The sequence below is a fragment of the Prorops nasuta genome, unplaced genomic scaffold (genome assembly GCF_024137725.1).
Source record: "Prorops nasuta isolate Cenicafe-Biocafe unplaced genomic scaffold, Cenicafe_Pnas_1.2 PNAS00003, whole genome shotgun sequence".
Taxonomy (NCBI): domain Eukaryota; kingdom Metazoa; phylum Arthropoda; class Insecta; order Hymenoptera; family Bethylidae; genus Prorops; species Prorops nasuta.
In genome coordinates, this window is record NW_027116800.1 from 2,724,826 (window position 1) to 2,742,303 (window position 17,478).

General features: G+C 39.0%; 1 protein-coding gene across 3 annotated transcripts in view; it reads right to left on the minus strand.

The window, feature by feature from the left end:
* Positions 1–17,478, minus strand: part of LOC136785705 (zwei Ig domain protein zig-8-like) — a 106,031-nt gene that overhangs the window by 16,972 nt on the left and 71,581 nt on the right. For all 3 annotated transcript variants that reach the window (XM_066746929.1, XM_066746930.1, XM_066746928.1), the window contains one exon: positions 5,046–5,212. In XM_066746929.1, the coding sequence (XP_066603026.1) occupies positions 5,046–5,187 (142 nt within the window). In that variant the 5' untranslated portion in view covers positions 5,188–5,212. The remainder of the gene's footprint in view (positions 1–5,045; positions 5,213–17,478) is intronic.

A 17,478-nucleotide genomic window follows, 5' to 3' on the forward strand; every position in this document is an offset into this window, starting at 1 on the left:
GGAAAATATTATGAAGCTTCAGATCATTCGAGTTATACAGAGTACGATTATTCTCTCTATGACCGAGTTTATTCTTTGACATGCAAATCTTATGTTTTTACCTTTATGCTTGCTGCGTTTTACGTACCATAACGTGTGGTTTCGGATGATAGGAATCTGTGGAATGCAAAAGGCCATCGTATTTTATTGCACAGATAAAGCGCGTGTCAGAATGTCGTAGTTTTAGCGTCTAATTATAGAATTAGATGGTGTTAGACAAACTGCGGGATTATACGAGTAAGCCACGCAGCCAGGAATTGTATATGCAGGAGGAAACAAGAACACAAACTGGTGTGGAAACTAGGCCGCAAGCAGTCGCACAACGCGTATATTATACGGGCTTTCATAATTTTAGTCCCGAGTCTCAAGGACAAAATAGCAAATAGTTCCAGTTATTGATGTTATAGGTTAATTGCGTTCCGCTGGTCAAATAATGGAGCGAAGCATCCCAAAAGAAAAATAGAGTGTAGCGTCGATGAAAGGGAGCAAAATATGAAAAAATCTGTTTGTCATACGCGCTGGAATGGAATTCATCCGAAATGAATGAAATGGGAATACGAAGAGTTTGGGATATGATGGAGGGAGAATGATGATTGGGCAGGGATCGATTTGGAGTATTAAAAATCTGTTGAGACAGATTAGGGGAGGATTTGGTCGAATAGAAAATACTGTAGAATGCATGTGGCGTTGTGCGGTTAAGGGAGTTGGGTGGGTTGGAGGGGGGAAACTAGCTGTGGTGATGACGGACCGATGGGCGGCGGCGGAAGGATTTCCGCGTGTTTCCACTCTTCGGCGCGTTCGCGTTTGTGTGGATGTGCCAGAGCTTTCGGTTTATTGTATATACATACATACATATATATATATATATATATATAGGCGCGCGTAGTGTGGCTATAAGCGTTGTTGGCTCGTTTCATGTGGAGAATGTGCGGCTATGCGGGCGGCACGCTCTCCAGGATTCTACCGCTTGGTAGGACGTTGGCGGCCGTCGCTCGGCGTAATTTCAGCGAGCCAGGTAACCACGGTAAATAATTCCGATTGGAAGCACAGTCCACACCGGTATTCTCATGTTTTATGCATACCTATAGCGCCGCTATCGTCGCCGACCGGTATCCCTAACGGTGGCAGGCGTTACATCGTGTATATCTAAACTGCAGCCCACTTACTACGTCGAAGCTTCGATGACTTCTCGTGCGCCAACCCCTCCGGCGCGGTTCACCTTTTACGTGCACCCAATATATGCTTTAACAGTAGGTAAGCCACTCCCAACCATACACATCGCGCGGTAGATCATTTGCTAGATTTATTACACCTTGATATCTTTCCTATCCGGCGGCCTACACTGCAAAGTGCTGTTACTTTCGACTCTAACGTGGTAGGGAAGCATAGCGAAACCATCGCTAAAATACACGTTGTTTATCTTCACTGTAATTCCACCAATTTATGTACTTTTATATCTAACGATCGTACATACGTGTATTGCTGTGTGTATAAGCTGCGTTATAGATAAGAACAAAAAATTATATCACGTAGAGTATATCATGCCAGCCAGGATTGCAATGCGAGCTTTTTTTTGCATTTGAATCAAATGGATTTTGTGTGTGTCTTCCTCTTGGCGCGCTGATTATCCACTAGAGATGATCGTAATTAATTTAGGGTCGTAATACGTAGACGAAAGCTATTTTAAATTCTCCTAGAGGCGCCTTATGGAGACCATTACCGAAGAAGTATGATTAGAAAACGGCAGAGCGATAAATTACAGCTTACAGTCGAGTGATATGTAGCTTTTCGAAAAGCAAGAGAACCAGGATAGAAGCCCTTTGCAAGTAAAATTTGAAAGCGTAAATTTACTAACCAAGAAATTGGAGCTCAATTTAATAATATTACTAGATATAATATTTACTGATTAGTTGGAATGTGGAAATTTGAAGGTACTATTTATTGATACGTCCGAGATTGGATTTTCTTTGAATTAATTTCGCTAATGTATTATAATTTGATTTTATTAGATCTGTATACACTATTTTGGACAAAAGATGTAGTGAGCTAAGTTAAAGATTGTATTAAAATATCGTTTTCTTTATAATACCCTATTTATATATTTATTTACTATATTAAAGTGTTAATTATCGTCTGAATAGTTATAGTTTTTGTGTATATGAAAGAAGTGATAAATAATCTTTGCATAAAACTATACTGTATATTCTTTGTCATGAAGGTATAAGTTAATGAGCTTTATTCTGTTGTCCAACTACGAGTTCTTTTTTTCTCAAATTTACATAGTCGCAGAGGTCTTTGTCGTTGCATAATGCGCATACATTAGTAATTAAAACTTAATATTTCATAAAATGTAAAAACTACTTTTCTGACTCGTAATTGATTGCATTTTTAAAATGTACAGTAATTGAAGTAGCACAGTATTCTTTACGAATTAATCCTGTGCTTGAGTGCTGTAGATTTGTAAAACCGGTTAAGAAGAGAAGATATATTATAAATAGAGAATACGGGTACTTAGGACTATATCTATACTGTCTCGACCAATTGCGCCATTTGCCATTTCATCCATTAAATTCAGAAGCCTCAAATTACGGTCCTTCGTTCAGCATTATTTACACCCGACTTGCGAACCAATGCGCTCATGCGAGAAGACATAGCCACTGCAACACGAAGTGCAAGAAATTTCACCGAGTCACTGCCACGCAAAGCTGCTCTAACGTTAAAAAGGGGTAAGCAAGAAGCATTCGATACAGATTGCCAACATTTCTCAGGAAGCTGAATTTAGTTCTATGCTTACCTCTGCTTTGACAATGCAAGATCCTATAAGCGGAAGCTGCTATCCACCAAAATTTCAACACCACGTACAGTGACGGGACTGACGGGGCACGAAATATAATATACATGCTACTACAGCCAGACGTTCACAAAGGCCTTAACGTATTCACTATATTAGTTTTTACTTTTCACCTCGTTGGTGAAAAAAAATACGTTTATATTTTAATTAACCTTTGTCATCATTCCGTGCATGAAATTTTTGTTATGGATGAGCTGCATTTCGGATTTTCCTCTTCACATATAACGGACGATTTCTGTGACGCCCTGGTGTAGTTTCTCATTATTTTCCCATTATTCATTCATTTGAAATATAGCATGGCTTTGTTTCATTAAAAGATGTCTTTTATAATTACTATTCCCATGCTGACAAATTTTATTGGTATACTAGTCAGATTTTCTATTTAGACGTTTCGACTTGGAATAAATTGTTATATTAATGATAGAAATAGAAGTTTAGAGTTGTTATAAAAAATGAAAGCATTTGTGAGTGGCATGCTTGTACTTGTAAGTTTTAAATGCAATTGTCTTTATTATAATCGAAGCATGGCGTGGTGTGAGTCATGATGGAAAAATGAAGTTAACCGCAGATGTCGATAGAGCCGTATCTAAAAGTGGAAACGGAAACAGAGGATCGTTTAGTGTATTTCCGTAAGCGAGGCTGGTGACAACCCTATCGAGAGATAAGGTAATCTGGATGGTAGTCCCCGCTTCGTGAGCGGATCACAGCCATGAGATGGTGGGGTTCGTTTTGATAAACGTTGTGTAAGCTGTATTCGCCAGCGCTGCTGCACAATCATTAACACCGTTTATACTATAGCTATAATCACGACAAATACATATCATTAATAGTTATAACGCTTTGGAATGCCTATACATAATTTATATAAAATAATAGCTTTGAGAGATAATCTCCTATTTTACTGGGAAATTAATCTTAAACTGCTACGAAAGTATTTTAATAACCAATTATATTCGATGTGGACGATGGGATTTATTAAATGATTATAATCGAATAATGATGGCTTACCAAATGCAATGAAAATATTGAGCTTGGTCATTTCACAGCAGGATTATGCGCTGCATTTGCTATTTCATGGATGACTTTTCGGAAAATCCGCGCGATTAACAATACATTCTCATCATATCTCCCATCGGTTTCGTTAACAGTTAGCTCCATTTATTTGATTAAACTTCATTTAGCTAAAATAATTTTAAGTATTTAATTATAATTGTGCCAATGGAAGTGCCGAAACAAGTTTTATCGCGAAAACAGGTTTGATTTAATATCTCTTTTCTATGAATTCGATTGTGCTAATTATTTGCGTACATTGGTTTGTGAATCTAAAATTAATCACAGTTAAAAACTAATTGGTTATCAGTGTGTATTTACGCATATCGACATTAATAAACCGTTATTTTCCACAACTTGGCAGTGATTTATATGAGCATTAATTATTTACTGTTTACCAGTTACAGCCGTACAGCCTGAAAATCAAAGTTAACGCGTTATACGCATTGCATAAGCATTAATGCAGTATTAACAATCAATAAATATTCACGTTATACAAAGTAAATTTATATACGATAAGCAAGACTGACCCAATACCTGAATATCGAAAATGAAATGAAATTAATAGTAGTGTAAGTGAAACTGTCTATTGTTCACAGTTTTAAGGTGAATGTGATTACACACACACACACACACACATACACATGATAAAGAAATGCTCAATTTTAGTAGTAGTCTGTAATTGTACTCTGGAGATTTTCGTTTAATCAGTTGCGTCACGCAACGAACAGCTGGAAGTGCTAGAGAATACATTTCGTGCAAGGCTTAGACGAGGAAGCATGTTAGCTGCTACAGATACAATCTTCATGGTCGTCAGTGTTATAACTGATTTTACTTTGAATGGCAAAATCTAAGAGCACGTTGCCAGAAATAGTAAATGTAGCAAAAGCCCGCACCCTCATGCTAAGTAGGCTAACTAGGCTTCAACTTTTCACGGAGTAACTTTTTCCTGGAAATTAGTGAGATTTGTCCTATCCTATATTACGTAATTCAAGAGAATTCATATAATCCTGAGCAATTCTATTAGGTACCGTAGGTATTAAATTGATGAAAGGAGACCATTTTTTACTTTTATTCTATCTAGATGAAGTTTTGCTCTACGTACCTGTGCGAGAATCCGTTGCAGAGAGTAGAGTAAAATAACAGCACACCATCAGGAGCCGGTGGAGCCACATGTCACTGCACATGACTGCCCGGCGTCCCGCGTCCGGCGCTTCTTTATCTTCTGCCGTTGCGCCGCGACGCATTCCTCGCTCCGCGCCTTGCACTCATCTGAAAAAAAAACAAAGGAAAACCTAACTTATTACACTCTTTTCGCTATTTCGAGCTGGAATTCCACTTAATAACGATCCAAGCTTTGTTCGCACCTGGGAAGGCTTTAGTCTTGAATAGTTCAGCACGCATTCATTCGAACAAAAATTTAATAGGCCTTTTGTTCTTAGCAAAGGAAACGGGGCGCAAGATCGGAATCGTTGGTGCGCGAATGAGCAGCATTTTCGAATAAAAGTATGCAGAGTAGTCGCGGTACCATAATATAATTAATTCGTTTTATTTTGGTGAGTACGACAGGCGGCCAGCTCAGTAATATGAAAGTATCGCCCAGTCTGCAGGGATTAACTTCTCAAACTTTCCCACGGGCGCGTGGGTGAGGGATTTTAATTAAACTATAATTAAGCGGGTAGATGGGAAATTAATTGAATGAAACAAAGAATCGCGGAAGCTTGTTTTCCCTCTCTCGCTTTGTTCTCTGCTGCGTTAGTGTTAAAGTAAGTGAGAAGTAGTCGCTTGTGCCGAGTGTTATAGGCGATTTCAAAGGGACGGTCCTGGGCTTATACGAAAGAGATTACTCGGTAAAAATCTGCAGAATTGCAAGCTGCCAAATGATTATCTTTCATCGGCTTAATTTTTCTAACCTAGCAAGAAATAGAGTAATCTTTGAGGATCGTTTATTGTGAGTTCTAGTGGACGGCCTGTTCAAATTAAATGCCATAGTTAACCCTTTTAACGAGGGTGCCGAGGATCTGAGTCATAGCAAATGCGAATCCAGCTAATATAACGACGGTGTTCTTGTTGTACCCAAGTCACGTCTTTCACAATCCTTGTACATCCTCGGTCACCTTTATCCCTTTTCATTGTCTCCTTCCTATGCCATATATCCCATTGATTTTTGATCTCTTTAAAACCGCGCGCTCATTGTTTATAATCTTGAATTCTTCTACTTTTGTTAATGGAATCTTCCCGTACCCTCTCTTCCCTCCTTTACCCTCCACTGATAAAGCTTCCGCGGAATTCGAATAATTTTTAGCCGCATTGCAGCTACGGAAACTTCTACCGACTATATGTTTTTCGTTCATACGCGTATAGTATGAATACGAAATGTTCTGCGGCATGTAATTTCGGATCTGCCTAGAAAAATATTCAGTTAAAACCGGTTTGTTTCCGTTTGCCGATTAACGTACCATCAATTTTGCGGACCTACTGATAAAGCTATTATTAAAAGCTAGAGAATGAAAGTGTGAAATAACATTTGAATGAAAATATTGCAAGCGTTGTTGTTTAGTATAAGTTTCACGAGGTTATGTAGCTTCACGTGCTATTAATTCTATGAAAAATATTCGAAACCTTCGTGGAAATGGTACGAACGTGCAAAGGAGAGCAAGCTTTTCATCTTGTTAGGAGAAAGAGCGAGAGAGAGAGAGAGAGAGGGAGAGAGGGTGAAAGCGAAGGAGCTTGAGACGGCTCCCTTGCCGTTCAAATTTATTTGTCTCTACACGCCATCCCATATTCTACAGCACTACACTGTTCCACTAACACAGCAATTGCTCTACCGATTCCTGGCTAGCCATTGCCAAACCGTCTCTCGTGCGTATATATATATATATATATATCCATCGTATTTACATCTCTGGAATTTTACATGCCGTCTTACCCGACCTTTCATACACTTACTCTCCCGTTGATTTTTATTCTTTTACGTTCAATACCACAATTTTGTGTTCGATCGATCATCTAAAATAGCATACATATATCTCCAGACGTAGCTTAGACTCAACTCCATATCCCTATAAATTTTTAAATCTCTCGTGTGGGATATCCGCAATAGTAATAGTTTGTTACTTTCCTAAATTATAAGTAAACCTTAGTACAAACAGAAAAACAAGAGAAAAACATTGAATTTCTTGTATATAGTCTTAGAGAGAAAGAGAAATGCATTTGTACAATAGTGTGCTTCGCGAACATACGCCTTTTACAATGTCTTTACACTGCGGCGATATTCCAGACTTTTCTGGAAATCCTCACAGAGACGCGCACCCTTCCATTTACAATGTAGCCTGTCTCTTGCGTCAAACTAACCTTTTGTTCTGCTTCATTCTTGAATAAGCCTCGGATATGTCCTTATATTTTTTTTTACTTTTTTTCGCCCTACTTTAGATTTCTTCACCGTTGATGCCTTCACAATATTTCATGGGCTCCACCACTTATCTCCCCTTTTTTCGCCTGCGTTTCACAAAGTAATTTTGTATACCTTTTTGCGCTCTCTATTCTATTATTATTAATGTTGTGTGCTCCATTGTATGCTATAACAGTGCACGCACGTACACCCGAATAATAACTTGCAGTACTTTACGGGAGAAAAATTTACGGACTTATGAAAAATTATTGTTCTCTAACTTAGCTGACATGCTTTTCATAAGCTTCAAATTGCACTCTTTCCATTTTCGCATGTGCCTCACTGGCCCACTTTCCGTAAAGCCTTGCCCGCATAAACATGGCTCAAACGGGCGTTAGTGGAAATTCTCTGCGCTGATATTATCGGCGTCATCTAATAATAACGCTCCTTCCTGAATGACTTTGGTGTTTCATAGGACAGTAAATTAACACTATAACGACAAAGTTGCTGTATAAAAGCGTTTGGTACATACAAATTACTAATTAAGGAATAACCTTCCGTCATATCTGTGGGCACTCATCAATAATGATACTCGTCGACGTCTATCGACTTTTCATATAATTTAATTGGGGCTTAAATTAAAAAATTATTCCAAGGAAAATTCTTTACCGAAACTGATCAGGAGAATCGATAGTATCACTTATCCAGTAGGTATTAACGATTGGTAGTAAGACATCAGACGACCTTTCAGGATAATAAATCTTCGGTCAACAGTTTATCTGGGCGGAAATCTTTAGACCTATTCGCTTCCTCGGTTTGTACATCGATCACGCTAAAAGATTTGCTAAAGTCGCTTTACCCTTTATCTCGTATATCTGTAGCCAGCCCTTGTAGAAAGGATCGTTCTCGATGCTACCTCTTCCATCGATAGTTACAATGGCGTTAGCGTCGAGTATTCGATGGACTCTACTACTGCCAATGGTGAGAGGATGGTTTAGCTTGCGTGCTACTGGTAAACCTGGTACGTTCAAGTGCACCAACAAAACTGTAGAAAAGGGATTGCAAAGACATTTGGAGAGGAGAATGAACAGAAGGCTTTACCTGCCGTAGGATCTAAATAGATGGAGCTGCTGAAACTTTTTAGCCATCGCTAAGGACTATAGGTCTAAGAAACCAGGAGAGAACCGACAATGAGAATGGACTAGAAAAGAAAGATAGTTGATAGAGCTTGCCGAGAGTAAATAGAATGGACGAGAAAATAGAGAGAGAGAGAGACGTAAAGTTGGCCAACTTTAATGTTTTGGTTAAAACTGTACTCTTTCGGCTCTAGAAATGATACTAGTCCGGTGAAAACCACGTTATCATGAAATCATGCCACTGGTCCGAGAGGTTGCTTTTAATGAACTTTGCATAACGTCGCTTGAAAATTTGTTCATTCGCTCGCGGCATCCTTTCCTCGGCTCACTTTCCGTGTTAACTCTAACAAAATCTTCCCTTTTTCTTACCTCTCCCAACCCTTTTTGTTTGCTTAAAAAAATCCAATGGCCGTGCCTTGGAAAAATAATCTACAATTTTTAGACACGCTACACAGCTTATTAAAAGTTACACTATTTTTTAAAGAAAATTGGTACTTTGTGACAAAGATTAAGTAATCAGTCACAAAAGACACTCCTTATTGCTCGTGACTTAACTCATTAAAAAGCTATGTAGATGTTGGAAAGAGTGGTAGATAAATCATAACTACAAGTGATTTATGTACGAAGATGTTTAACTTTCTAATAACATATAGCAGTGATGTAAATCATTATATAATACCTGTTTATAAGGACTTTATATTTCAATGATTATATACTTACTCGGCGTTACTTGCATGGATATAATTTGAATAAAGTGGTGAGTATTTCAGTAGTTGGCCATTAAGTTCATTATTGTCCTGAATTGAGCGAAGAAATTTCTTCCTGACGGACGAGCCATAAACCATCCTCGAGACTCGAGACACGATAAGGATATAGTCAAAACAAAAATATTGAGAAAACTTAATTCATCTCAGCCACGCTTCGTTGAGTCACCGACCACGATCTCTCTGTTGGGTTAACCAACATGTCGAGCACCGACCACCATAGCCGCAACGGGCTGCTATTATCGCCCACGAGAGTTCACGACTTCTCCGATCGATTCGATCCCCGAATAAACTCGTCGACCGCGACGGCCAACGACTATAGCGCAATGTCCTCCAAACTTACCAAATCACACGAATATCAGCTTACAGTAGTGAACCAGAACTCGCCAACTCTTCCTCTGGAATTCTTCTACAGTATTACACACTGGATTCATTTATCAGACAGCTAGTGGAGAGATTGAACTCAGTTCTCCCCGCTCTTCCCCAGAAACTCTCGCTAATTAAATTATCACGTGTAACTTTTATCACCAATGATAACCATCTGATTATATAAAGAGAGAAAATTCAATCTTCGTTTAAAACGTATAAATTATTATTAGATTCTCCTGGCTTCGACTCTATGTTAAACAAAGAAATAACTATAATGCAAATTGAATGAGGGCAAAAATATGCTAATACAGGCATCTCGATTACGTATGTTTAACTCGTAGGTAGCTTGTAATTTTCCCTCACTTATACAAGGCATATTGGTTATACTAAATATGCGTCAATATAACGTTATGCTGATCCATCCGATACATCGTATTATAGACGGTATCTATATATATACACAACGCTACATTTTGACACACATTGTACCAACTATAGCTATACCGATCGATATTCTAATATTTCTTATATTAAGTAATATGTAGTACAATGAGCGATATAGAGAAGCATTTCCTTCTTTTTTGTTTATAAAATAAAGTGATTGATAAATATAGACTGGCGTATAATTAAAGTTTTTAATGATGAACAAGTGGTAACAACGAAATGATCTTGACTGGTCGGGTGTTTGTAGGTATAGATACCTTACGAAATATTGTGGGAACTACTTGTTATCCATCAGTTCGATGTGCAATTTCTCGGTTCTCTTATCAAGCTGAGAAAGTCGAAGTTGGATGCTTGTAGAAACACGCATAGACGTAGTGGAGTCCTTCGATGCGATGATCGGGACTATTCAGATCCTTGAAACTTCCAGTTTAGCCGCCTGGCCGAGCATTTGGCCAAATTGGATTTCGAAGATAAGGCGTTTACAAAGTAATACGTTTAGAAGTAGAGGGGGAGAGGGGGGGAGGGTGATCGGCTAAAATATTTGTATACGGTATAGAATATATTTCACTAGTCTATAAATCATATATATATATATATATATATATATATATTCTACATAAAAAGTGCTATACAAACTTTGTGTATCGTTAAAAAGATACTTGATATATGTTCTATTACCTCAGTATCTGTGAAGAATGCGCACCAGATGCATTGTCGACTCATAATATATTAGTTGGTAAAAAGTATAACCAAGATAAGCATGAACTCCAAAAAACCTTCTAACGCTCTTAACTTTATGAGAAAAAAACGCTCTTAAAAGATTGAGATGGTTTATCGATCGTATCCACGCGTTTATTGATGTCATAAAACTTAGTGAATCGCGCTATTTTATGGAATAAGGAATATCATATATAGGAAATGAGCAAGTTCAATAAAGAAGAATCCCATGAAGAATTCAATTTGGACGTGTTTTAGAATGCATACAAAGCATTAAGGAAGTTTTCCGGAGTTGACGAGATAAGAGAACCACTGTCCAAATGTATTCCGTGATTACTCTCTTGGATGGGGGATGCAAAGGGTCGATCGTGAGTCTGCTTAGCATTTAAATATCAGCTTGGCGAGAATCCTGGCGAAGTTCTAGTTTAGGAAACAAGAGTTCGCTAGCAGGCCGACTCGGTAGACAGGTAGCTCGTAGCTTGAAGCTTATTTAGTTCGAGATGACGTGCTCTGGATCCAATGTGAAAACCACGACGTGTTCACGAAACCGAGTCGTGGCGGGCTAATAACAGAGCTTCGTGAAACCATTATAATTAATCGGCCAGTTTACCACCGCAGTTTTGTCAAGAGAGTTTGCAATGTCGGAGGAGATGGAGTATATATGTATATCTACTCCTAGAATTCCATATATAAAATATATCATTTAAAGAAAAAGTGTTTTAGCTTTTGGTAGGCGTAAATTGGCAGCTTGGTTCCAATATTCATACCGTGACATGGTTGGGTTTGCTTTTTTACGTTCATTGCAAGCAATAACCCGCACAGCTGAGTAGCGGCAAGTGCATTAGATGAGCGGCACGTGCTGGCATTCTCGTATACTTACACTTCCACGGCTTCGTATGGCTAGCGAGAGAGCAAACGACGTTACGCTCGACCCTACCGTTCTTTTCTACGTACTGTTTTCTACTTGCCTCTATATATACACCCTTACCTCCTCTACCCCTCACTCTCCCTCCCTCTCGCGCGCGCACACACACACACACACACACACACAGATATTTTCAGAATTCCGCACACTTTGTCCCGTAGTAATTAGAATTATTATGATTAAACTGTCCGTACGTTTTTTACAGTTTAATCTCCTTCGCCCCGGTGCCGAGGTAAATTACATCTGCTTCTGCTCGTGCTAGGAAAATCAAGAAAATCGAGGCCTTCTTGCAGTCGTCTATCCTCTACCTCTCTTTCTTCTTCCTCTCTTATTTCATTCCTGTCCTCTCTTTTTAATCTCGCGCCTTTCCTTTACTTTTCAACGATTGAAGTTTCAACACCCCTCCATCCGCAGGCGCTCGTGGAGCTCGAGCAACGGGACTGAGACTCCTGTCGCTATATAAACGCGCGCTGCTGCTATGGATATAGCGAGAGCCAACTTGATTTAAAGGGGAAAAAGAAATACGAGAGTATTTCGATAAGTCGAAGATACGAGTTGGTAGAATTTTTTCGGCGTGTATGTCACTAATGAACGGATGTCAGTGATCCTGTCGAAGGAACATCGATGAGCCTCGACAGATCTTGCCGTAGCTCGAGGGTGCTCGTTAAGATCCTCAAAGGGATATAATAAACTCGATGGGAGTGCTGCAATTATGCCCAACGGGCACGTGGATACTGGAATAGCTCTCTTATAATCTTCCTATAGATTTTAAATGGCCTCAGTTTCAAAATTCACTGACCAGAATCCCACTCTGACTCCGCTAAGCGCTTAAAACATATCCAGCCTTGAACCCTCGGATCTTTATTTCACAGAGTTATTGTAGCATTTTTACGTAACACTTTTTTGAATAAAAAGAATACATTTATTATTACCTTGATGGACGATGCTAATGATCTTCATTGCCGTTCGTAAAGAGCGTGCAGAAGAAACGGCTAGTATAATAAGGTGGATGAGGGCAAGAAGAATGAGCGAAAGGATCAACATGCACCGTGGGACAAGGATGCTTAGGGGCAATAAATCACATTATAAGAGTAGGGTATTTATAAACGCAGCTATAGACTGACTACCTTAAGAAAAAGCTGCCAAGCAATACTGACAGAATTGTAGGCACCTTTATCAGGCGAGAAAGAAGATGGAAGACTAGCAAGTAATGTACTAGATAAGCGTAACGCGCGCGTGGACTAAAAAGCTTTCATAATTTTCTACAAATATTTCACGATTAGTTGGTGCGTTAAACGCATTGTCCTATATTTGTGAAAGAAAGAGCGGCAAAGGCCAGTGTGGATCTGAGCAAACAGTGCTTGTTTATGTATAAAGAGTTTATAAGGAAAGAAGGGATGAATCCTGAAGATTAAGCTGACTCGATTAAAATATTAACGTCGATTTACACTAGGCAGGCACATTAATGCTAGCCCGCTATATTGCTGCGCTACTATAATATCAGATATTATTAACGCTTGGTCACGATGCGGAATAAAGCTTGGATAAAACGTACATAATTACTTTTACCAGCCAGCGTGACGTACCAAGCTGAATTGCACCAGCAATGTACCTAGTGTAACGATCTTGTTAAATTTAGTCGAACATAACCCTCTTCAATAATAAATAGCCATGTCAAAACCTTATCTATTTTTCTTTTAGCTTCTTGTAAATTAATATTTTATTCTCTAAAATCATCCCTGGATAAAATTTGAATTTTTTTCAGATGCTGAACGCCTCTGATTATACCATTCATTATACGCGAGATTATTGTGAAAAATCGTTGCTATTAAAAGGAAGTATTTTTGTGATGAAAAATGTTTATCCTTTGTGTTTTTAAATGTTAAGATATTTCATTAGTAATGTGTACAATAAAGTATTTTTCCGTGATAAAGTATTCCTGTATTAATTGTTCTGCTTGTTTGCTCGTGGCACATTCATTTCTCTTTCTTATTAATATTGCTCTCGATTTAATTACAGAAAGCAAGCTTAAGTGGAGTTTTCAGAAAATGTAGCGTGAGTTCGATTTAATTTTCTTCAAAGTGCTCTGCGTACGCAAATGAATTTAACGTACACGGGTCCCTCTGAATTACTCTCGATTACGTATACTGGCTGAAAGGACGACAAAATCCGTGTTATTTTCTTTTAATTACTTTCAAATTTAGTCTTGGAACGTCCAAATCAAATTAATTTTATAGATTGAGAAAATTGTCGTCAAACTTCTTTACTGTCCACAATAATAAGGCGGCATATCGTTTTTTACAACAAAGCTATATTTCGCTACATATATTTTAAGGGCCACCCAATCCACTTTAAAAAAAATTCAGTACTCTTCTATATAGGTATCTACATAACATAAATAAAATATTGCACGAAAAAATAGCAATTTTTCACTTTATTGTCATCGTGATTGTTGAGCTGTCTGAATCTGTAAATTTCATTCGCGTATATTGAAGCTATGTTTGATTTGTATACTATGTAACCATCAGAATCCACCTGCTGCACCTAAAAATCTCTATTTGTAAATCGGGTTATTTACAAGGAAATACTGCATATTATTACATTTTGAGGGAATTCAATCTATAAAAATTTACTCGAGCTTCTCCGATCTTGTTTGCAATTTTCTTTAAGTCAAGCTATAGTTTAGAATTGATAAAACGTGAAGCAATTACAAAGAAATATGATTTTTTATCAATTTTAATTTGCACCAATAAATATACAGCAAGTAAATTTGTTGTTGGTGGGAATGGAGTAATGGTATAGCCCAGATTTTGGATTATAACGAAATTTATAGGCGCTTTCCCAGAAAATTCCGTGATTCGGTTTATCGCGCAAGGGAAGGTAGGTAATTACCCCGATGCTTGACTCATTCCTTTGACCCTTAACGTCTCTCGTTTTAAATGCCTCCTCCACCCTTTTCCCACGTTCCAGTTTCCATCTGTGTTTTTCTCACCCTCATACCCCTCACGCTTGCTTATACCAATTATTGCCAGGCTGCTTTCGTTGGTGGTTTTTAGTAAGCCGCTCGTTAGGTATCCCTGCTGCATTCTCTCTCTCGACCGCTTTACTTCTCTCATTTCACAATCGCTATCTCGTTTAAAACAGAATCGTTTTCCTTAGCTTCTTCGCACCACTTCCCATTCATTCGAGCATTCTCGCACTTTTGCATTCTGGGAATGAGAGAAGTTTCAATTACTTCCGAGAGACCTACGACCATTGCGTATGTAAAGTAAGAAATCGATAAGTCGGCCAAGCAGGCGACGTAAATGCGTTGCTGCTTTTCGTAAATTACGTACTCGATAGCCAGGATCGTCGAATATACGAGGGAGAAAGAGGAATGAAACAGTGGAAGATGGCTGGGCTTACCAAAGCCGCCAAAGGCGACACGTTGGCGCCAGACTAGCTTCGCTGCTATTTGCGTACAAAATAAGTATATCTCTATCCGATGTCAATATAAAAAAGTTGTTCTCGTAAAATACACCCTTTCATTTCTCACGTCTCCGTTGTCTCTCTCGGCAAAGCCGAAGACAGTTGAATTTTTGAAGAATGAATACGACAGAATTACACGATTCGAGCATTGAATGAACGAGTTACGAGAGTTACGGTATCACGTGGAGATGATAAATTTAAAATTAAACGATTCGCTTATTGTAATGTCATAACTATCACCATTATAGAATGCTTATCGCTGACTTTGTTGCAAAAATTTTCGAACCATTGGGGTGTCTGATTTCCGTTCGGAAGGACAGGCTAGACAACTATTTCTGTGGCTCTTCTCGTCCTATCTGATTTTTTGCAACTCTCGAAGAATACTTTTACTTGTGAAAGCTCTGAGAAAATGGAGGGGTATGGAAGTCGCTATAGAAGGGATTGGAAGAAATAGGTCGGAGCCAATGCGGACGAGGTTTTCCTGGTTTGGGAGAAAGAGCGAGCGAAAGAAAAGAATAGAGCAAGAGAGAGAGAGAGAGAGAGAGAGAGAGAGAGAGAGAGAGAGAGAGAGAGAGAGAGAGAGAGCGTGGGTGAGGGGCGAGGAGATGAAGCAGCGAAACGCTTGTCTTCTTGGAAGTCTGTTCCAGTGGCACGCAGTGGTAGCCCGAGCGTCGCCAACGCCCACTCACGTCCATTCCAGTCTTTCAACCCACCTAATACCTTCTTATAGGTAACCCCCTTGTTTTTTCCGATAATAAATCTTCCCTTTCAGATATTTATGGTGACCGATGTTATTTGCAATGACTCGTGTACACATCGACACGCGAATCCCCAATGGGAATTCATATAAAAACGATAAGCATCCTTTCCCTTCATTGATTCTACGAGAAACAGACGATATTCTAATCGACTATCATGCTATATCTATATCTTGAAATAATTCATGGCTTACCGCAAAATTCGTTTGCAGGCTGTGCAATTAAATTTTAAAATGGCTATAAATAGAAATTCAGCAAGTCATGGATTCTGGACCGTAGCCAGGTTGGTCGGTAAATTTATTCGAAATCTTATGGCGCACTTCCTGCATACAGAAAGCAGCACGGATACCGAAGATCATGCTGCGTTTTGTTTTTTCCTGACTCTCTCTCTCTCTCTCTCTCGCAATATTTCAGGTCATATTTAGAGATACGGCAGAGATGAGATTTGGGTCAAGGGAAAAAATAAAAAGAGATCGAATGAAATGGAGAAGAATTGTAGGCGGTCGGTGAAGATAATGTCGTACTGGAGGAAATCGCGGTATAAGCCATGAAGCGTAGGTGATCCAAGTCATTCGCACGATCTGATCGTAAAGAAGTTAATCGGAGCCGATCGAACTTCTCTGAGCGATTGATCTGTAGAGTGAAAGATTGAAGAGCCTCGTACGTATGGAATTTCGTGGTGGCATTTCGAGCGTTGGGGATGGTTTACTGTAAAGATTCTATATTGGCAAGAATTACGCGCTTTGATTCCAACGAAGTTTTCCGATGCGTACAACGTCCTTCCTCCGTGTCGAACTAACTGAACGAGCTGCGACACTGGGATTGGAACTAGAAGCTGGAGAGGCCAAATGGTTTCTGCATTTCAGTCACGCGCCAAGCAACCAATGCCACGTGTCTCTATCTAGTTGCCAGTGCTTTTCCTCTTCCGATTTCCTTGTTCATACTTCACAACCTGCACTTCTTCTTCTCCTTTCATGCAATCCCTCTTTACTTTTCATTCTTCTCTTTCTTCGGCCATCCCCCGTTTTCCCTCTACTATTTTCCATCCACTCAGTCCACTCGTGCATATACGTCAACATATCGAATTCTTGTACTTTATTTCACACTATATCATGTACGAGATACTTTTAAATCTCTCTGGATCCACACATTTTCTAATCTCAACTCGATTTCAGTTGCAGCTGATGAAGTGGCCTAGTGGAACGATCAATCTTGTATACCCCTCTCGTTCTCTCTCTTTGTCTCCCTCTCTCTCTCTCTCTCTGCTCTTCCCCTATATATTCTCCTGATTCTCACCACAATTCCCATCAACGCTTTCATTGTGGACAACGCGAAAAGTATTATTTTGAAAAATGAACGAATGTTCCTCTTGCTTTATTTATTTAGCTCTTTCACAACCGCTAATTTTCTCTTTCGGCAGCGAACGTACGATTTCATCAGAGCTGGCTCGTAAAGCTGTTTCCGTTTTATAGGAGTTGCCAATCGATGAAGTAATATTTCTGCAATATTGAAAGGAAAAATTCCACAATGGTTCAGATACACGTAAAACTGTTCGATGCTTGTTGA